Genomic DNA, 22,975 nt, shown 5'->3' with positions numbered 1-22,975 from the left:
CAACCGCACCCAATATGGAAGGCCTAAATAGCGCAACCCATAGTTTAACATCACAAGTCTAAAAGAGACTGCCTCTCTCCGAGCAGCCTCTCAACCTTAACTCTAACTGTTCAAGCCCTCCTCCTCTTTGTGGGCGGGCTTGAACCACCCCTTGACTCAGCCCCTCCCTCAGGAATGCGCGGCGCAGCGCGCTCTACCAAGTACACTATCAGTACCTTCACAGCCGACCAAAGCAGCAGGTCGCTGTAAAAGCCCATTCACTTTGAATGGCTCTCTCACACTCAGCCTCTGTTTGAGTGTAAGTCTCCTGGGGGGGCCAGTCACCGTTTCATTAACACAAAATAGTACAATCAACTTCAACTCAAAAATCACACTAGATTTTCACAATTAAAGAAGCTCTTTTCCATGAAACACTATTCATCAAAGAGACTATTTTGTGTTAGCTCAGGGTCGTATGACATGACAATTTATCAGCGAGTTCGCTATCAGCTCCAAGCACTGTGCCCTCCGCTCAGAGCCGCACTTACTCGGGTTCCTGTTTTGGGCCTCGATCGATCCCGATTTTGACAAAAATGAGTCAATCGAGCCCCACGTTGGGCGCCACATGTCAACTTCCGCTTACCCGCAGGACTTAAATCGGGAAACATGTCCTGATCGACTCTCCAATTAAAGGGTTAGAAATTCCCCTTTTTCCTCACCAGCTCTAAGGCGTCAGCGTGAGGAGACGGGAATTAAATAAGCCGATATATCAAAGTGGATTCACCTAGGTTTGTTCACTGTCATCTTATCATGAGGCCAATCCGTTTTCATACACCTATCAATCCTGAGTGAGTAACCACACACACAGAGCCCAGGAATGCTAGCATGTACACCTCACTTCATTGGCAGCTCCACTTTTCTAAGTTGTTTGCATTTGTTATTGACCTAGTAATTTAATAATCCTTGTTAGAATCATACGGATTTGTTACATATCAAGCTGGAGTATTTGACTTTATTAATACAGATGGAAGCATTGGTTAGAGGTTATTCAAATGCACTTACCTTCCTCCAAACGTCCGTTACTGTTGTCCGTCTTGGGAAAAAATAATATTAATGCTGACTCATAAAATGTCAAAAATAAATAAAATAAAATCAAAGAAAAACAATGAGGGCTCATCAAACGTCCCAAATAAAATCATAAACAAACATTAAGGTCTTATAAAACGACCAAAGAATAAAAATAAAATCATAAACAAATGTGAAGGTCTTATAGAACGACCTCAAATAAATAAAATAAAATCACAAACAAATGAGAAGGTCTTATAGAACGACCTCAAATAAATAAAATAAAATCATAAACAAATGAGAAGGTCTTATAGAACGACCTCCTTATAAAAATAAAATCATAAACAAATGAAAGGGACTTATTAAAACGTCCAAAAATAAATATAATAAAATCAAAACAATATGAGACAAGATAGTAGGATGATTAATACGAACCTTGTCTTTTAAATAATTTTATTAACAATACTAAGACAACCAATATAAATCAAAAATCACATTTAATGATAAAACTTTAAATCAATCAAAATAAAATAAAATAAAATAAAATAAAACAAAATAAAACAGGAGATTAGGAATAATATAACCTTTTACAATAAGCTTCACAAGATTGATCATTCCTCGGAAAAGCTTAAGACCTGATTGACAATAAGATGTTTTTGGCTGAAAATAATTTTGAAGATATGAGAGTGTATTAAATGGCCCCCACCCTAACACGCGATTAGTCATTCATATCTTCCTATTATACATCATTATTGCTAAAAGATTTGTACATTACCAATCATTGAAGAAAAGATTCCAGTCACAGCTTAATCCCAGTCCTTCGTAAAAATCCAAAGTCCAGGCAGGCAGTTATATTCCATCTTCGAGAATGCACTCTGTACAGACACATCGCAGGGTGAAAAAGGGGCCTCGATCGCGACTGGTGACGCCTTTTTATACTCTTGGGCCACACCACTGACTCCTTCCGGTGAATGTCTCTCCGCGCACCTTCTCATATCACAGCGCACTTGCTGGGACTCATTTCCAGTAATCTTCCACGAGCCATGAAGATGAGTCATGATGAGGTCATACATTCCTTACAAATGTGTCATGGATACACAGCGTTGCATGATGAGTCATACATGAAAATATGTCAAGGTCTTCAGCTTTATTCGACAAATGATGAACGTTAAAATCAATAAAATCATATATATATTAATTAAGCAAGCATGAATAACATATATATACATTACATGTTAAATCCCAAATTCTCTCAGCTTGAATTTAACAGGTTAATTCTAATCTCTGTTGCACATCTTGTATATATCTTTGTTAAATCAAACCATACATACAGATAGTCTTTTCAATGCAGTTACAACAATATTATCAGCGATAAAAGACAGTATCGATTATAAATGAAAGAAAAGAAAAAGAAAGACAAAAAAACTTCATAGTTGGCTTTCAATGTGTTACAAACATTGATCCAAAAATCAGGTTAACAATTATCGAATATAGATTGTGTTGTGTATTATTTAATTCAGGATATCATTTATTTATATTTAATTTGTATCTTATATGGAATGTCCGGGCAATGCTGAGTGGGTGGCTTAGTTGTACAGGTTTGGCGGCATCTGGTGGTTACTTTGAGGAATTACACCCAGAGGCCAAAGAATGATTCAGTCCTACAGACACCAATTGGTCTCTAACTAAGAATTGAGTCTAGCCCATTAATTTGCTATCTCATTTTACATGATATGGCGTTTCATCTGACCCACTCAATCCACTCAATTCAACACCCTAAACCGGACGCTGGTTTGGCCGCCTTTTCAGTCGCGTTGGAGTTGATTAATGATGAACGAATCGAGTCATTTGAATGTGAACGAGTCTTTATTGACAGCGGACAACGATTTTAACGCGGGAAGAAGTGAGAGTATAAGAAGTGGACAAACCTGCTCTGGGTAGTACAACACGAAACTGAGAATGCAAACATCGTCCAAAATCGACATATAATCAATTGTAAAAATGAAAATGTACAGTGGATTTTTTATTTTTATTTTTTAAGCCAGGTCGGGGTCAGACCCGGGCGGGAGACCCCGGGGAACAGTGTCCGCCTCACAATCAGAGTCAATGTCCGTTGAACCAAAGGGAAATGGCTCAAGTTCAGCATCAGCATCTCCTAATGGGGCCTGAGGGGCGGAAAAGTCCGTGTCCGAGATCCCAGAGGTCCCCCTCTCAGCAGGAGAGGAAACCAATTGTCTCTTGGCAGTGAGAGAATCCCAAGTATGGAACGGCTGCATATTCACAATATAATAAACACCAGCATCAGCACCAGAGTCCACCCAAGCGAGTCTGTAGTTCACATCACTGAGTCGTTCGGACACACACAGTGGTCCCTCAAATAGGGGAGCAAGTTGAGCTGTAAAATTAGAGTGAGCATCTGACCTGGGCTGTGTTTTCACTCGAACAAGGTCACCGACACGGAAGGAGTCATGTCGACGTCTCAAGTCATAATAGCGGTTATCTTTGATAAATGTTCAACTTGGCAAACTGCGCAATAAAAGGGAGAATTTGAGAGGAGGGCAAATACTTTTTCACAACACTGTACACGGCAAGAGATAACCGACATGATTTGAGGTTATTGTCGCAGCCGCTGACACTTGGAACTGGAGTAAAACTCAGGGCAAATGCAAGTGATTAATCTGAATGCCGTGTTTCGACGAGTGGAGGCACATACAACATATTAAGAACATTTTGGGGTTGACTTCCCCTTTAAATTTTGTTGCTGTTAAATTTTGGGTTCTGGGGGGCTCCATGCAAGATATCACCTCGTTGGGTCTCAATGTGCATGAGAAAGGTTCGAGATCAGCGAAGGACTACAACGGGAGGAGTTGATTCATGATGTCCCTCAAAATAATGAAAATTCATTTTGATTTTGTATTTCATGTTTCTTTGCATTTTTTTCTGATATTCCTCTTTATCATTTTCAAAATCAGCGTCAATCACCTTTTTCTTCCCTCTATTTTAATCCAAATCATTGACACTTTTACATCATAGCACAGCCTCACTCCCTTTATTTTTATTTTTAAGCTTCAAAGATCGCTGCTATTGTCACCAGCACACTCGTGTCTCTCAGCAAGCTTTTTACAAGAGAATCTTTGAGCACAAATACTGCAACTGAACGGTTCCTTCCCAGCGTGTCTTCTTGTGTGGTGTGTTAAAGCTGACTGCTGAGAGAAGCTTTTGCCACAGTCTGGGCAGGCGAAAGGTTTCTCTCCAGTGTGTGTTCTTGTGTGTGTTTTTAAACTTCCCTTTTCAGAGAATCTTTTGCCACAGTCTGGGCAGGCAAAAGGTTTCTCTCCACTGTGTGTTCTTGTGTGTCTTGTTAAAGCTGACTGCTGATAGAAGCTTTTGCCACAGTCTGGGCAGGCAAAAGGTTTTTCTCCAGTGTGTCTTCTTGTATGGATTATTAAAGTAACCTTTTGAGAAAAGCTTTTGCCACAGTCTGGGCAGGAAAAAGGTTTTTCTCCAGTGTGTGTTCTTTTGTGTATTTTAAAATGTCCCTTGTTGGAGAAGCTGTTGCCACAGTCTGGGCAGGCAAAAGGTTTTTCTCCAGTATGTGTTCTTGTGTGTATTTTTAAACTTCCCTTTTCAGAGAAGCTTTTTCCACAGTCTGGGCAAGAAAAAGGTTTCTCTCCAGTGTGTGTTCTTGTGTGTGTTTTTAAACTTCCCTTAACAGAGAAGCTTTTGCCACAGTCTGAGCAGGAAAAAGGTTTTTCTCCAGTATGTGTTATTTTGTGTATTTTTAAACTTCTCTTATTAGAGAAGCTTTTGCCACAGTCTGAGCAGGAAAAATGTTTTTCTCCACTGTGTGTTATTGTGTGGCTTGTTAAATTTGACTTCTGAGAGAAGCTTTTGCCACAGTCTGGGCAGGCAAACGCTTTTTCTCCAGTGTGTTTTCTCAAGTGAACTTTCAAATACCCTTTTGAACTAAATGTTTTCCCACACTGAGAACATTTGCAGCGGTTGTTGTCAGCATGGTTACGTTTAGCGTATTCATCATCGTCGTCGTCAGTGTCAGCAGACTGTGACCTTGTGTCATCACTTTGTGCTTGTGGTGGTCCCCACTGGTCTGCATCACCTTCTGTCTTCATGTGTTGAGTTGAGCTGCTGCTTGGTGGCTCCGCCCCTCTGTCCTCCTCATGCTCACCGTTATCGTCATTCTTTAAAGCAACAAAGGTCTGTGGTGACATCATCCTCAACCTCCTCTTCTTTGACACGAAGGGGCTCTTCCTCCTCTTTAATGTAAGCATGCTCTTCCTCCTCCTTTTTAACATGAAGAGACTTCAGTTCCTGCTTCTCAGGACCAAGATATTTTTCACCAACATCTGCAGGACACAAGAAGACAAATACACATTTGGTTCAGTTAAGTCAAATCTAAAGCGCGACTTGACGTGTATTGTTTCTACAGTGGCACCTTGACTTGGGCACAGCTGCTGAGGAATGTGTAGCAATTGTGCACTCTGTTTGTTAGCAGCTAGCAAGCTAAGATAGCTTGAGCAAGATGAGTATATGCAGACACAAACGATTTACTGAATGACAATTTACACCACGAACGTAGTGATCGACGTACTGTCTCATCCAAAAACAAAATACCTTAAGTTTCCACTTTGCTCTCCATTTTTTTGTAGCTCGCGGCTCCAAACGAGGGGGTAATATTGTTGTGGGGTAATATTGAGCAATAACATTGATATGTACAATATTAAGTTAATTTAAAACCAAGGAAAGGTTGAAATAGAGGAAAAAAGGTGTGTCATCGAGCAGACATGCCACAATGATGCAACATTGATTTGGGGTCAATAGGTCACATGACGTAATCTATTGAGCTCAAAAGCTAATATTTACAAAAATAATTAATTAAAGATAAGTGCAGGTCTAAAATGAAAAAATAAAAGGTGTGCATCTTCTGTCAGACATGCCACTATGATGCAGCATTGATTTGGGGTCAATATGTCACATGACCTGGAAGCTCTTGAGCTAAATTACTAACATTTACAGAAAAAAAATATTTAAAAAAATAAATAAGTGGAGGTCTAAAATGAAAAGTAAAAGGTGAGCATCATTATCAGACATGCCACTATGATGCAGCATGCATTTGTGGTCAACAGGTCACATGACATGGAAGCTATTGAGCTAAAAAGCTCATATTTACAGAAATAATTAATTAAAAATAAGTGCAGGCCTAACGTGAAAAAAATAAAAGGTGTGCATCTTCTATCAGACATGCCACTATGATGCAGCATTGATTTGGGGTCAATATGTCACATGACCTGGAAGCTATTGAGCTAAACTACTAATATTTAAAGAAAAAATATATAAAAAATAAGTGGAGGTCTAAAATCAAAAAGTAAAAGGTGTGCATCATCTATCAGACATGCCACTATGATGCAACATTGATTTGGGGTCAATAGGTCACATAACCTGGAAGCTATTGAGCTCAAAAGCTAATATTTACAGAAAAAAATATTAAAAAAATATAAGTGGAGGTCTAAAATGAAAAAGTAAAAGGTGAGCATCATTATCAGACATGCCACTATGATACAGCATGCATTTGTGGTCAACAGGTCACATGACATGGAAGCTATTGAGCTAAATTGATATTTATAGAAAAAAAATAATTAAAATTAAGTGGAAGTGAAAAAATAAAAGGTGTGCATCATCTATCAGACATGCCACTATGATGCAGCACTGATTTGGGGTCAATAGGTCACATGACCTGGAAGCTATTGAGCTCAAGCACTAAAATTTACAGAAAAAAAATCATTCAAAATGAGTGAAGATTTTAACTGAAAAATTAAGAGGTGTGCATCATCTATATTTAGATCATATTTTGTGTGCATAGTACTTCTTTACCAATAGTAACAGAAAGTTATTTATTACAATAAATAATTATATAACATTTTAAAGGCACAGATTATGTTATCTACAACGGGCGATTATTCCCTGTTCTTTACTCCTGACATAACTGCACACAAAATGGCAAAATTTTTTGCCTTGGTCTCTTTCTTTTTACAGATGCAATGTGGCACATGTGACAGGTTTGGATGTAGACGAAAACCAATTAAAAAGAGCAAGGGCAGCAAAACTGTGGCAGTGTGCCCTTTGCAAATAATTATTGGATCATTGTAGGGCTGGGCGATAAAGCAAATTCCTTCGATTAAATCGTCCATTGAAAATACCACGATGTGAAAATGAGCAAAATCGTGAAATCAAGCTGCTTATAAATAAATACACATCATCTATGTTAGGACTCGACAGAGTCGATGAAAAACAGATCCCAAAAACGCAGGCTCAGAGGAGGAAAAATGCAATCTCGATTTATTTTTTGAGAAGCCGAGTAATCAAAGCTTGCTCGCAGGCAAGACAACGAAAGTAACAGTAAACACTTGCAAAAGGCAAGGAGCACGAATGTAACAGAAAACACTTGCAAAAGGCAAGGAACACTAACGTAACAAAAAACACTTGCAAAAGGCAAGGAACACTAACGTAACAAAAAACACTTGCAAAAGGCAAGGACCGAATAGATAACACAAAACACTTGCCACCGGCAAGGACTACACGAAATATTTACACGATATCAATCAAACACGGAATAACAACAAAAGGCGACGCGGAGGCACACACGTGAATACAAAACTAAACCTAGAACGACAGCAGATTCAAAACTTTACCAAACAGGGAAACGCGGAGAACACTTGGACACAATGGTGAGCAAATAATAATCCGACAGCGGTAGTGCTGCTCGGAGTCCTTTTAAAGTCTTGATTGCAACGCGTTGCAGGTGCGGCGCTGGGGAACGCCCCCCTCCTTACCGGCACTGAAAACCAAACACAACAGGGCTGAGAACCGAACCATGACAGTACCCCCCCCTTAACGGACCCCCCTTGGCGGACCACCTGGTTTCTCTGGGTGTGCTGCATGAAATGTGTCTAACAAAGGGTCCAGAATCCAGGAGCGGGGGACCCACTGCCGCTCTTCAGGTCCGTAGCCCTCCCAGTCGACCAGATACTGGAAGCCCCGGCCCCTGCGCCTCGAGCCCAAAATTTCCTTGACCGTGTAGACAGGATCCCCATCGACCAAACGGGGAGGAGGCGGAGCTGGTGCAGGAGGATTCAGAGGGCTGGGGGTCACTGGCTTGAGGAGGGAGACGTGGAACACCGGATGCACCTTGAGCGAGGGCGGCAGTCGAAGCGTCACGGTGACAGGGTTAATGATTGATATAATCTCGAATGGTCCGATATAACGCGGACCCAACTTCTTGGAACACCCAGCAAGGTGCATGTCCCGGGAAGAGAGCCAGACCTTGTCCCCTGGCCGGTAGGTGGGTTCCGGTCGCCGCCGGCGATCTGCTATCTCCTTGTTGCGTGCCGCCGTGCGGGACAACGCCGCTCTGGTTTCCCGCCATACCTTGTGGGCCCGTCGTAGGTGCTGCTGAATTGTAGGCAGTTCAATGGGGCCCTCCTGTGACAGGAACAGGGGTGGTTGATAACCATATGCCGACATAAAAGGCGAGCGTCCAGTCGCCGATGACGTCAGGGTGATGTGGGCGTACTCGATCCAAGGCAGGTGCGTAGACCAGGATTCGGGGTTGTGTAGGCAAACACATCGGAGGGCTGCTTCAAGGTCCTGGTTGGCCCTCTCCGTCTGGCCGTTAGTCTGAGGGTGATACCCTGACGACAAGCTGGCTGTGGCTCCCAACAGTTTACAAAATCTTTTCCAGACCTGGGAGATGAACTGTGGCCCACGGTCTGACACCAAGTCCACCGGTAGTCCGTGTAGCCTGAATACATGTCGGGTGAGGAGTTGCACTGTCTCCCAGGATGACGGCAGTTTGGAGAGAGCTACAAAATGAGTCAGTTTGGAGAACCGGTCCACCACGGTCATAATCACTGTGTTACCTCTTGACCTAGGGAGGCCAGTGATGAAATCCAGGGAAATGTGTGACCACGGCCGCGATGGAATGGGTAGTGGCCGAAGCAGGCCCACAGGAGGCTGGTGGGAGGATTTCCCGCACGCACAAGCGGTGCAGGCCTTGACGAACTCCTCAATGTCTTTTCTCATGTCTGGCCACCAGAATCGTTGGCTGATGAGGGCAAGGGTTCTGTTAATTCCAGGATGACACGCGACTCTGGAGTTATGACCCCACTGTAGGACCTCTGCCCGCAATGGGTCAGGGACGAACAATCTTTCGGCTGGACATTCGCCAGGAATTGCGATGCCCTCCAGAGCCTCCGTGACCCTCCTTTCTACCTCCCATCGTAATGTGCCCACAAAACAATGTTCAGGCAGGACTAGTTCCGTCCCAGCCTTGGTTGTAGTCGCCTCATGAATCCGGGACAACGCGTCTGACTTCTGGTTCCGGGACCCCTGGCGGTAAGCCACGACGAAGTTGAACCGGGTGAAGAGCAAGGCCTAACGTGCCTGCCGTGAGTTCAGTCTTTTGGCTGCCCGTAGATATGCCAGGTTCTTGTGATCAGTAAGCACCTTAAATGGTTCCTTGGCGCCCTCCAGCCAGTGTCTCCATTCCTGTAGTGCCAGGACAATCGGCAACAGTTCCCGATTCCCGACGTCATAGTTGGCCTCCGCGGGGCTCAGTCGCCTGGAGAAGAAGGCGCAGGGGTGGAGCTTCCCGTCTTCTGGCGACCGCTGGGACAGGACCACCCCAACTCCTGAATCCGACGCGTCAACCTCGACCACAAAAGGAAACTCTGTATTAGGGTGGGTCAACACTGGCGGGCTAACAAACAACTGCTTTAGTTCAGTGAACGAACTCTCTGCGCTAGGTGTCCACCTAAAAGGAATCTTACTCGAAGTCAATCTCGTAAGTGAGGCTGCCCGTAAACTATCATTCCTAATAAAACGGCGATAAAAATTGGCGAAGCCCAAAAACCGTTGCAGCTGTTTCCGAGTCTTGGGACTCGGCCAATCGACCACGGCCTGAGTTTTAACCGGATCAGCTCGTAGTTGCCCCCCCTCGATTATAAAACCAAGGAACTGAACAGACTTGGAATGGAACTCGCACTTTTCTGCCTTAACGTAGAGTCGGTTCTCTAAGAGGCGCTGGAGAACCAAACGGACATGTTGCCGGTGCTCATGCAAATCGCGCGAGAATATTAAAATATCGTCCAAATAGACAAAACAAAAGACGTTCAGCATGTCCCTGAGGACATCATTAATCAAACATTGAAACACCGCCGGAGCATTAGTCAGGCCGAATGGCATCACGCAGTATTCAAAATGCCCGAGGGGAGTCTTGAAGGCGGTCTTCCACTCATCCCCTTCCCGTATCCGAACCAGGTGGTAGGCGCTTCGCAGGTCAAGCTTAGTAAAAATTCGGGCGGATTGCAACGGAGTGAATGCCGAATCCAACAGGGGGAGTGGGTATTTATTCTTCACCGTAATCTTGTTCAGACCTCGATAATCTACACAGGGACGGAGGGTCTTATCCTTCTTGGCAATAAAAAAAAAAAACCTGCCCCCACTGGTGACTGTGAAGGACGGATTTGACCGGTTGCTAACGAACTAGAGATATACTCCCGAAGGGCTTCCTGTTCAGGCTGGGACACATGATAAAGGCGTGAACTCGGCAACGGTGCATTTGGGATCAGCCCGATAGCACAATCATACGGCCTATGGGGCGGCAACGCCTGTGCGCGATCTTTACTAAAAACTTTACTTAAGTCATGGTATTCTTCTGGGACCTGATCAAGACAAATAGGCTCTGGAGTTGGGCTAACGAGAACGGTGGTAGCCCCCTCTGCCGACTTCAAACAGTGGGCATGACAGAAGGGACTCCAGTTCTCTAGGGCGGGTTTATCCCAATCAATGTCGGGATTATGGGTTTTTAACCACGGAAGCCCCAACACTAGGGGAGCAGCACGGGAAGGCATAATAAAAAAGCTCCTCTTCTCCACATGATTCCCCGACAGCCTCAAGGTAAGTGGACCGGTAATCAGTCGAACCTGCGCCAGAAGACGCCCGTCGAGGTTGAATACCTCCTTAATCTTTTCTAAGGGTTCCACCGGGCTGCCTAACGCCTCTACCACACACAGATCAACGAAACAGTCGTCTGCGCCCAAATCAATCAGTGCCATAATCTTAAGATTCATACCGAACCCTGACAACTCCCCCGACAATTCTAACCGTTTATTATTACAGTTAGATCTAATCGATGGGCATGGTTCGGTTCCCCCCGGTTTGTGCTTACCCTGGTTCGCGTCCGTTCCGAACCCCTGGGTCTCGTTGGCTCGGCCTCCCAGTCGAGTGGTCGGTCGCGTCCAGCGTGGAGGTCTTGCTGGACATGCAGCCACTCGATGCCCTGGTTGACCGCAGTAGAGGCAGGCTCCAGCGAACCACCTACGACGGCGCTCCTCGGGGTGCAGGCGTCCACCTCCGATCTGCATGGGCTCCCCTAAGTCGGCTGGGGAGCCCGGAAGAGTGCGTGCTTCCGCGTCGTCGAGGTGGGTGAGTCCGGACATGCGGTTGTTGACGACCGACCCATGTTGCTCACAAGCATGCTCTCGGTGCCGTTCCCGTAACCGGTTATCCAAACGGATAGTAAGTTCAATAAGTCCCTCAAGAGTGCTTGTGTCGTCACGGACCGCCAGTTCATCCTTAAGTAAGGTATTCAGTCCACGACGAAAAATACTCCGCAACGCACAGTCCTCAAATCCGCTCTCCGCGGCCAAAATACGAAACTCGATCGAGTAATCAGCGACAGATTTTTTCCCTTGAACTAAATCTAACAACCGACCTCCGGCCTCTCTTCCCTTGACTGGATGGTCAAACACACGTTGAAATTCTAAAACAAAATTCGGGAAAGAGGTCCGAAGGTAAGGTCATGAGTTGCTCACCACCATCGCCCACGTAGCGGCTTGACCAGACAGGAGACTCATAATGAACGCTACTTTAGACTGATCACGAGCATAGGTATAAGGTTGCTGGTCGAAAATAAGTGAACATTGATGCAGAAACTGACCGCAACCTCCAGGCTGTCCATCATAACGCGACGGGTGGGGCAAAACGGGTTCCCTTGGTGTAACCGGGAGTGCCGGCGTGGCTGTGTCTGTTCGCGGCAGTTCCGGGTTTGGCACCTCGCAAGAACCGAGCTGCATGAGCCTAGCAAACACCTCCTCCAACCGGTGAGCAAGCCTGCCCACTACCTCTTGGAGACCGGCTAATACCGTTTCGGTTTGCCCGACCCGTTGCCCCTGGCTGGCCAACGCCCTTCTCACCTTCTCTGAGTCTGCAGGATCCATGGTCGGATTATTCTGTTAGGACTCGACAGAGTCGATGAAAAACAGATCCCAAAAACGCAGGCTCAGAGGAGGAAAAATACAATCTCAATTTATTTTTTGAGAAGCCGAGTAATCAAAGCTTGCTCGCAGGCAAGACAACGAAAGTAACAGAAAACACTTGCAAAAGGCAAGGAGCATGAATGTAACAGAAAACACTTGCAAAAGGCAAGGAACACTAACGTAACAAAGAAAACTTGCAAAAGGCAAGGAACACTAACGTAACAAAAAACACTTGCAAAAGGCAAGGACCGAATAGATAACACAAAACACTTCCCACCGGCAAGGACTACAAGAAATATTTACACGATATCAATCAAACATGGAATAACAACAAAAGGCGACGCGGAGGCACACACGTGAATACAAAACTAAACCTAGAACGACAGTAGATTCAAAACTTTACCAAACAGGGAAACGCGGAGAACACTTGGACACAATGGTGAGCAAATAATAATCCGACAGCGGGTAGTGCTGCTCGGAGTCCTTTTAAAGTCTTGATTGCAACGCGTTGCAGGTGCGGCGCTGGGGAACGCCCCCCTCGTTACCGGCACTGAAAAACAAACACAACAGGGCTGAGAACCGAACCATGACAATCTAACCTTGAGCGGCTCGCTTCTGTTTACTCTCGTTGTTTTGTGGTCCTTCGTTTGGTGGTTGGCGCGCTTGCTGATGACGTCAGCTTACTATAGCGACGCTGCGGTATGTGACATCATCGGTAGGCGCACAGGAACCCGCAACAACCCTACAGGCACTCCACATCACCGCCTTTCCCCCCCCCCCCTTTTCTTATCGCTCACACAAACACGCACAGAAATTAACGAACAAATGAATTCATTAATCTGAGGTGTATCGCGCACAAGTTTGAAAGCAAACGCAGGAGCGGAGCCGTAATGTCTCCGCGTGAGCCTGACGCAGAAGTATCCTGAGGCTTTTACACGGACTCCCAGGCGGCGAAGCCAACACACGCCAACCGGCAGCGAAGGAAAGTGACGCTTCCACATCACCGGGAGCTACTTTGGCCAAACGGTACGCTGCCTACTCGCGCACGTTGTCTGCTCCAGAAGACCCCAGAAAAGGGACTCATGTTGGGCTTTTACAAGAGCGACGTAGAGCAAAGTAAAAGCGTGTGCAAGGTTTGCCGAACAGCTATGAAAACGAAAAATCGCAGGCAGCACAACTAACCTCTTCCAGCACTTGCGCCAAATGCATCCGAAAGAATGGGAGGAATGCTCACATCTTCGGGAGTGTGGCGTGGCTAACGCTAGCAAAGATAAGTACAGTGGAACCTCTACTACTTTTGGCACCAAAAACAGCTCTGTATCATTTTGTTTTAATCCCGATATTTAAAAAAATAAATAAGAGACAGCCTGCCAACTCTGTTTTAAAGGCAGGTACACATATACGCATGGCCGCCTGCATGACTGCCGATGGGAAAACGCCTTTGGCACGCCTCTTTTAGTGTGTTGGCGAGAGGGCGCAGGAAGACGGCTTCACGCACTGAACACGGAAGTGCTCGTTGGCCGCGCACGCTCCTCGTTGAGAAGCACGACGCACTAATCAAGTGTCATATGGAATTTTTTTTTCCCCTTACATCTCGTATTGTGCCAAAGTTGAATTCTGATTCCGTTTGGACATTTGTTGTAACAGTCAAGGCTACATGATAAGGCTGTATTGTGGCTACATTCTGCTGTCAATATGCAAAATGGAGTTGGTGGTCTGGTGCCTGGAGTGCGGCTGGCGTGGGCCGCTCTGCTGGGTGAGCTGGCCTTGGTCGCGCTCCTCTAACAACAACTACAAGTAGTAACAGTGGTGCGAGCTGACCAGAATTGAGGCAAAATTGCTACAAGCAATGGGTCGAATGCAATCCAATCTGCTCTTCTGGATACCACAACATGTGTGAAAGCTGCTCGCCTGGCGGGGTGGGCCTGCTGGTGGCGTCCGGGGACCGATTCACCAGTTCCAAATGACTGGGACGAGCCGCAATCTACACACGGACATTCAAGATGAACTGAGGGAGCAGTGTCTGGGATAATATGGGATGGATGGATAAGAATATGAATCAATGACTACTCTAAACAATGTATATGACTGATGCGTTATAGTCATGGATCGATGGGGAAAGGTCTCGAATAAGCCATCGGCTTCTACCCGTCAGCCCTTCTTTTGGATGTCAATGTTGCAAATGATGCGGTGTGATCGACCTAAGCTGTAATGTGGAAAAGGAAACAATAAATTAACTAAACTAAACACTCTTATCTCAACAGCGGGGATGACAGCCTTGGTACAAAGACATTATACCACCTACGGCTTTAACCGATTTTCAAGGAATTTTTGTAAAGCTTGTGTATCCTGTGCGCGACACAATCCACAAGTAAACTTGAGTCCAAAACGCGGTCAGTTTCCCCAAGCTACATATCCTTTTCAGAGGATACACATGCACTTCATTGAGCTAAACAAAAGTGAAGGAAAATAGTACTGTCTAGTAGTCATTATCAATGCTTTTTTCAAAACAGGTCGAAATCTTCTCGACTAAGTAGCCTGACGCACTAACAGTAGCTAAGGCACTATGCAAAGATATCATACCACAACATGGTATCCTTGAAACCATTTACAAGGATAAAGAAACACATTTTGTGAACAAAATCATTGACAAAATGGGGCAAATGCTCCTCATTGCCTTAAAACGCCACAGTTCATATCATCCTCAGAGTGCAGGACTGAAAAAAAAAAGCTTATTTTTCATGTTGCGGTCCCTTTAAACACTGCGGTCAGGCCAGCCACCACTCGAAAAGACGAAGTCAAGCCAGCCGCCCCAACGATTGTTAATACTGTGCATTACAGTAACGTGCCGAAGTGCCCCTGCGTTGGCCACCTTCAAAATAAAAGCTGCGCAACACCTGGTTTAGGGTTTAAAATAAAGAATCATAAAAAAATAACTGTTTGTTATTCCAGAACCAGACCAGTTCTGAGGTACACTACACCACCCGAGGTATCCAACCAAAGTACTTTCAACAAAATCTGATGTTGCATTTCAAAATAAAACTGTTTTGAAAAAATTATTTTCCGACATTAATCCCTGATTTTAAAAAAATCATTAAAAATTCATGGTTTGTTATCCCGCGGCACGGTAGTCGAGTGGTTAGCACGTCCGCCTCCCAGTTCTAAGGTCTCCGGTTCGAGTCCAGGCTCCGACCTTCCTGGGTGGAGTTTGCATGTTCTCCCCGTGCCTGCGTGGGTCTTCTCCGGGTACTTTGGTCTCCTCCCACATTCCAAAGACATGCATGGCAGGTTAATTGGGCGCTCCGAATTGTCCCTCGGTGTGCTTGTGAGTGTGGATGGTTGTTCGTCTCTGTGTGCCCTGCGATTGGTTGGCAACCAGTCCAGGGTGTCCCCCGCCTCCTGCCCAGAGCCAGCTGAGATAGGCGCCAGCAGCCCCCGAGACCCTTGTGAGGAATAAGCGGTCAAGAAAATGGATGGATGGATGGTTTGTTATCCCAGGACCAGACCAGTTCTAAGGGACACAAACCATGAATTTTTAATGATTTTTTGAAATCAGCAATAATAGTCGAGATTTAAATCTTCAAATGGGTTTTATTTTTAAATGCAACATCAGATTTTGTTCAAAGTAGTTTGGCTGGATACCTGGGGTGGTGTAGTATCCCTCAGAACTGGTCTGGTCCTGGGATAACAAACCATAAATTTTTAATGATTTTTTGAAATCAGGGATTAATGTCGGAAAATAAATTTTTCAAAACAATTTTATTTTGAAATGCAACATCAGATTTTGTTCAAAGTAGTTTGGCTGGATACCTGGGGTGGTGTAGTGTCCCTCAGAACTGGTCTGGTCCTGGGATAACAAACCATGAATTTTTAATGATTTTTTGAAATCAGGGATTATAGTCGAGATTTAATTTTTTCAAATGAGTTTCAATTTTGAAATGCAACATCAGATTTTATTTAAAGTACTTTGGTTGAATACCTGGGATGGTGTAGTGTCCCTCAGAACTGATCAGGTCCTGGGATAACAAACCATGAATTTTTAATGATTTTTTTAAAACCAGGGATTAATGTCGGAAAATATTTTTTTTTCAAAACAGTTTTATTTTGAAATGCAACATCAGATTTTGTTGAAAGTACTTTGGTTGAATACCTGGGGTGCTGTAGTGTCCCTCAGAACTGATCAGGTCCTGGGATAACAAACCGTGAATTTTTAATGATTTTTTTTAAATCAGCAATAATAGTCGAGCTTTAAATTTTCAAATGAGTTGTATTTTGAAATGCAACATCAGATTTTGTTTAAAGTCCTTTGGTTGGATACCTGGGGTGGTGTAGTGTCCCATAGAACTGGTCTGGTCCTGGGATAACAAACCATGAATTTTTAATGATTTTTTAAAACCAGGGATTAATGTCGGAAAATAATTTTTTCAAAACAGTTTTATTTTGAAATGCAACATCAGATTTTGTTGAAAGTACTTTGGTTGGATACCTCCGGTGGTGTAGTGTACCTCAGAACTGGTCTGGTTCTGGAATAACAAACCGTTATTTTTTTATGATTCTTTATTTTAAACCCTAAACCAGGTGTTGATCATCTTTTATTTTGAAGGTGGCCAACGCAGGGGCACGTCGGCATGTTACCGTAATGCACAGTATTAACAATCGTTGGGGCGGCTGGCTTGACTTCGTCTTTTCGAGTGGCGGCTGGCTTGACCGCAGTCTTTAAACAAATTCTTTGGCCTACCAAATTTACCATATTTTGGACACCCTGAAAAGTCTGGCTCCGGTCAAATGCTTCGAGCCACTTCAACAAAATTACTTCAGATTGATTCAGTGCTTCAGAATGCTTTGGTTTCTCCAATCACTAGTTTTTGGGGCTGTGTAGGATTCCATTCAACTACAAACACATGAATATTATTTTCACGATAGAAACAAGTTCGACTATACGAAGTAAGCAAGCTAAGAAATGTACAAACCTGCTCTGCGTAGCACAACACGAGGCTGCATGCAAACGTGGCCCAGCAGTTGAAGATGTTCCTCACTCTCTTCTTTTACTCCAAAAAGTTCCTCCTTGTCCTTCGGTGTCGTTCTTGCACACATGTTGGCACAATAACGCCCAAAATGTCACACTTAGTTGTCGGTGTGTCGCAGTTACCAAGCACGTCTGGTTGTTAGCGGCTCGCAAGCTAAGCTAAGCTACGCTAACTAGGCCACAAAGCTTCAACGCGCCCGAGACGACTTTATCTGGCCACAAGGGCTTAATAAATGATGTTGCAGTCCTTCAAAGTAGTGATGAGCGTCCTGTGTGGAGGCTGCAGTCAGTTCAGCTGCTCAGCACCAAATCGAAAAGAAAGATTTCCCGGAGGGCGTCTGGCAAGCAAACGAACTTCGAAGTCAGGCAGGACCACTGACCTGAATACATGACTGGATTATCGGCTGTGTCAAGACGCTATCGGTGACCCTGCACGATCGGTGACGCGCATGCGCAGAAGATCTCGCCATCTTGAAAGGCTAACTACGGCAAAACACGAGAACAAAATACCTTTATATGCGTGCGCGATATGCGCGTTCGTAATAAACACGTTACAACATGGAACAAAAAAAAATATAGATTATGGATGCATTTAAAAGTAACTAAGTAATTTTTAATCCTATAAGATGAACATTTTACTTTGGATCTCATTACATTATAGTGAGTCTGCATTGTTGTACTTTATAGTAAGTCTGCAGTGTGTGTGTTTTAAATGACCCCCCCTGCCTCACCCACCCTCCAAACCTATCCAATGATATTGGCCACATATTGTTCTAAAGACATTAAAAAATACTGCAGACTAAACGTAAATTATCACAATGAAGACTCACTCTGAATGTAATGGGTTCGAAAGTAAAACGTTCGTCTTTAAAACCTGTCGAATTAAAAATGGTTTCTTTGTCATGCATCAAGAATTTAAGATTTTTTTTAAATGACGTATCATGTTTTTACGAACGCGCACTATCGCACAGGCATATAAATATGGAGTTAAATATGGTGCAAAAGTAACTTGTAAAAATATTTTTGTACATGTAGAAAAAAGCATACATTTGCATCTGTAAAAGGCATGATTTGTCCCTGCAAAAAAAATGTTACCTGTAAAAAAAAATTTGTACCTGTAAAATAGAAAATGTGTACTTAAAAAACATTTGAACGTAAAGAAAAAAAATTTGTGCATAAAAAAAATTGTACGTATAAAAAAAATGTGTACCTGTAGAAAGAAGTGTCACTTTGTATCTGTAAAAATCAAGATTTGTACCTGTAGAAATGACAACTTGTAGTCTAAGAAGTCGCCACTAGGAGTCACAAGCGTTTTTTCTGCTGCTGTCCAGTCACGTGACTTTTGCTCCAAATCTGACGCTGAGAATGCAGCAGAACGATTCGTACTCGTAGAGCTCCGTGATTTGTACGTCTTTGGAAGGGGGCGGGCTCTGGAGGATTTGGGAGTGGGCTGAAGCTCAACCTCATTGGTTCAGCGAACGACAGTGGCTTGATCTCAAAAGAGGTCACGTTATTGTGTGAAGGCTGGAGGCCTTCACACATATGTTATTCTACACCATTCCCGTTATTCTTATTCTTATATTTTATTCCTCGCACTTTTTTGTCCAGTTTCTTATTCCACATTTTTCACCCGATTCACTCCATTCCAATTTCAAACGATTCAAAATATTCGCGCCTACAGCGCTTCCATTTTTCTTATTCCCACGATTCACGTGTTACCCGCAATTCCCAATTTCGTACCTGATTTTCCCCCATGTATTCTTAATGGGAGATTCAAAATTTCACATTTCCTTCCACATTTTTCATCCGATTGACTTCGTTCCAACTTCAATATGTTCCATCATGAGCTCTTCCAGCTTTTCAGTTCCAAAATTCACGCCTTACCCACAATTCACGATTTCCTACCCGAATATTTCCCACATTCTACATTTTTCATTTCCTTCCACATTATTCATCCGATTGACTTCGTTCCAACTTCAATATATTCCAGCAATTCAAGCCATGAGCTCTTCCAGCTTTTCAGTTCCAAAATTCATGCCTTACCCACAATTCCCGATTTCGTACCCGAATATTTGCCACATTCTACATTTCACATTTACTTCGACATTTTTCAACCGATTGACGTGGTTTCAACTTCAATATATTCCACCAATTCATGCCATGAGCTCTTCCAGTTTTTCAGGTCCAAAATTCACGCCTTACCCACAATTCCCAATTTCGTACCCAAATATTTCCCACATTCTACATTTTCCATTTACTTCCACATTATTTATCCGATTGACTTCGTTCCAACTTAAATATATTCCACCATTTCACGTCATGAGCTCTTCCATCTTACCACCTAACTTAACACGCATGGCGGCCATTTTCCAACTTACCATGCACGGCGGCCATTTTAGACAAATGATATGCCCAGGTTTCTCGCCAACCTGGCCTCCCACGGCAGTGGCCATTTTGGCCAATTGATTAGGTATGCGTGTGATTCTTGCCAGGATATTCCCTGACCTGAACAGGAAGTGACCAATATCAACAGGAAGTGACCTCATATCAACAGCAAGTGACTTAATTTCAACAGGAAGTGACTTAATTTCAACAGGAAGTGACTTAAAATCAACAGTAAGTGACCTGATTTTAACAGGAAGTGACCTCATATCAACAGGAAGTGACTTAAAATCAACAGGAAGTGACCCAATTTCAACAGGAAGTGACTTAATTTCAACAGGAAGTGACTTAATTTCAACAGGAAGTGACCTAAAATCATCAGGAAGTGACCTGTTTTTAAGAGGAAGTGACCCGATTTACACAGGAAGTGACCCAATTTTGACAGGAAGTGACCTGATATCAACAGGAAGTAACCTAAAATCAACAGGAAGTGACACAATTTCAATAGGAAGTGACCCGATTTCAACAGGAAGTGACCCGATTTCAACAGGAAGTGGCCTGAAATCAACAGGAAGTGAGCATGCTAGTGTTAAGTTAGCATGCTAATGCTAGCTAATGCTAAAGCTAGCTGGACATGCTAATGCTATTGCTAGCTTAGCATGCTAATGCTAATGTTAGCTCAGCATGCTAATGCTAAGTTAGCATGCTAATGCTAATGTTAGCTTAGCATATGAGTGCTAATGTTAGCTTAGCATACTAACGTTAATGTTAGCTTAGCATGCTAATGCTAATGTTAGCTGAGCATGTTAATGCTAATGTTAGCTTAGCATGCTAATGCTAAGCTAGCATGCTAGTGTTAATGTTAGCTTAGCATGCTAATGCTAATGGTAGCTTAGCATGCTAATGTTAATGTTAGCTTAGCATGCTAATGCTAAGCTAGCATGCTAATGCTAATATTAGCTTAGCATGCTAATGCTAATGCTAAGTGAGCATGCTAATGCTAGCTTAGCATGCTAATGCTAAGCTAGCATGCTAATGCTAATGTTAGCTTAGCATGCTAATGCTAAGTTAGCATGCCAATGCTAATGTTAGCATGCTAACATTAGAATTAAACGTTAGAATTTAAACCATTCCAACTTCAGCATGTTAAGCTCATTCCATGTCTTTCAGTATCATTCAACATCATTCAACATCATTCAAAACCATTCAATATCATTCAATATCTTTCAATATCATTCATCATCATTCAACATTATTCCAAATCATTCCACAGGTATTCATTCAGCTCTCCAGCCTTCACACGCCATTTCCCCAGAAATGGCATTTCTAGTTCTCATTAGCATGCACGAGGTCTCAAACAAACAGAGTAGCAACACCAGTGTATGGTCCTTTTGGAAGAAGAGGACGTCGCAGGCGTGAAAATGTCAACATGCTTCAATATACCAACACAGTGTGGAGCAGTTTGGTTGACCTCAGTTTGGTTGGCAGAGACCTCAAAGTGGGCAAAATGAAAGCCGTTTTCGTAGGAAGGTAAGATTTATTGCTTGTAATCCGGTGCTGGCTCGTGTAGTCCACATGTCAAATTTCTTACTCTGTTAGCGGTCATTGAATGCAACATTCTCGAGCCACTACACTCTCATAGATACCGACTGGCTGTATTGCTGAACGTTTATTAGTGTGTAGATGCAAACGGTGAGTTAAATCACCCATAATGTCCGTCCAAAGTTTGTTGTATAGCATATAGTATAGCATACATGTATGCCCGTGCGTGATGTCACATCAGCCAGTGTTAGTTAGTGGTTTGGGCAAGCATGCTTCAAATGAATATGGATTGTTTAATTTGTGTTTGGTTGTTTAATTTCTGAATGCGGCATGAATTGCTGGAATACATTGAAGTTGGAATGATGTGAATCGGGTGAAAAATGTGGAAGTAAATGTGAAATGTAGAATCTCCCATTAAGAATCATGGGGAAAAATCGGGTATGAAATCGGGAATTGTGGGTAAGGCATGAATCGTAGGAATAATAAAAATACAAGCATGCGTCGCGTGAATTTTTGGAATAGTTTGAAACTGGAATGGAGTTAATCGGGTGAAAAATGTGGAAGTAGATGCGGGACAAAAAAAGTGGGAGGAATAAGTTTACGTAAAAATAATAATAAAGGCCTCCAGCCTTCACACAACTAGAGGCAATATTTTCCTGTTGAGGAGTTTCAAAACTTGAAACTTTCGTATGAAGGGACGTTCGTAAGTAGAGGTACCACTGTATCGTCAAAAATATCGTCACCGCAAATTTCTTTGAAATATCGTGATATAAATTTAAAGCCATATCACCCACCCCCACTGGACATGCAGCTGAAACAGGTAGCCTTCAAGACAATGTTTGATTTTAAGTTTACATAGCATATCCTACTAATTAAGAGCTGCTGCTTTTACACCAACAAGTCCAGTTTCTTTGAGTTCTGGGTAAAGGGACTTCTTGGTTTAAAAGTTCAGCAGGGAGTGTTTCCGCAGCGTCTGTAACGCGCGGAGGCTGATTTGCCATGGACAGTGTAGCGGGCCAGCAAAACAAAAAGGCAGAGCAACTTCAGTCCACAAAGTCAACATTTATTCTAAACAACACAAAGAGAGAGCGGGCTCGACGCCACCGCGCATTATAATTTCCATTCAGGGCAATACAAAAAAAAACAAAAAACTATTGCTCGCCAAAAGGGAAAAAAACCTAGTTCTACACAAAAACAAAGAAGCACCACGTGGCGCGGTGCCACACTGCCTGGTGAGAAAAAGGCTGACCACAGCCGTAAACAGCTTAAGAAGCAACTGACCATACCAAATAGCATCTCTACATAGAACACAATTATGGATGGTACGCACAAAAGGCAAACACCGTATACATCAAAAATCGACATATAATCAATTGTAAAAATGAACATGTACAGTGGATTTTTTTTTTTTTTTTTAGCCAGGTCGGGGTCAGACCCGGGCGGGAGACCCCGGGGAACAGTGTCCGCCTCACAATCAGAGTCAATGTCCGTTGAGCCAAAGGGAAATGGCTCAAGTTCAGCATCAGCATCTCCTAATGGGGCCTGAGGGGCGGAAAAGTCCGTGTCCGAGATCCCAGAGGTCCCCCTCTCAGCAGGAGAGGAAACCAATTGTCTCTTGGCAGTGAGAGAATCCCAAGTATGGAACGGC

The 22,975-nt window shown here is 43.5% G+C and overlaps 1 protein-coding gene across 1 annotated transcript in view; it reads right to left on the bottom strand.

Moving 5' to 3' along the window:
- Positions 1-2,427: 2,427 nt before the first annotated feature.
- LOC144013571 (uncharacterized) overlaps positions 2,428-22,975 on the bottom strand; it is a 47,106-nt gene continuing 26,558 nt past the window's right edge. The window contains exon 6 of the mRNA XM_077512625.1: positions 2,428-4,990. Coding sequence (XP_077368751.1) covers positions 4,113-4,990 — 878 coding nt within the window. The 3' untranslated portion in view covers positions 2,428-4,112. The remainder of the gene's footprint in view (positions 4,991-22,975) is intronic.

The sequence above is a fragment of the Festucalex cinctus genome, chromosome 1, assembly GCF_051991245.1.
Source record: "Festucalex cinctus isolate MCC-2025b chromosome 1, RoL_Fcin_1.0, whole genome shotgun sequence".
NCBI lineage: Eukaryota > Metazoa > Chordata > Actinopteri > Syngnathiformes > Syngnathidae > Festucalex > Festucalex cinctus.
Note: the sequence above shows the minus strand (reverse complement) of the source record. Positions and strands in the feature narration are given on the sequence as shown.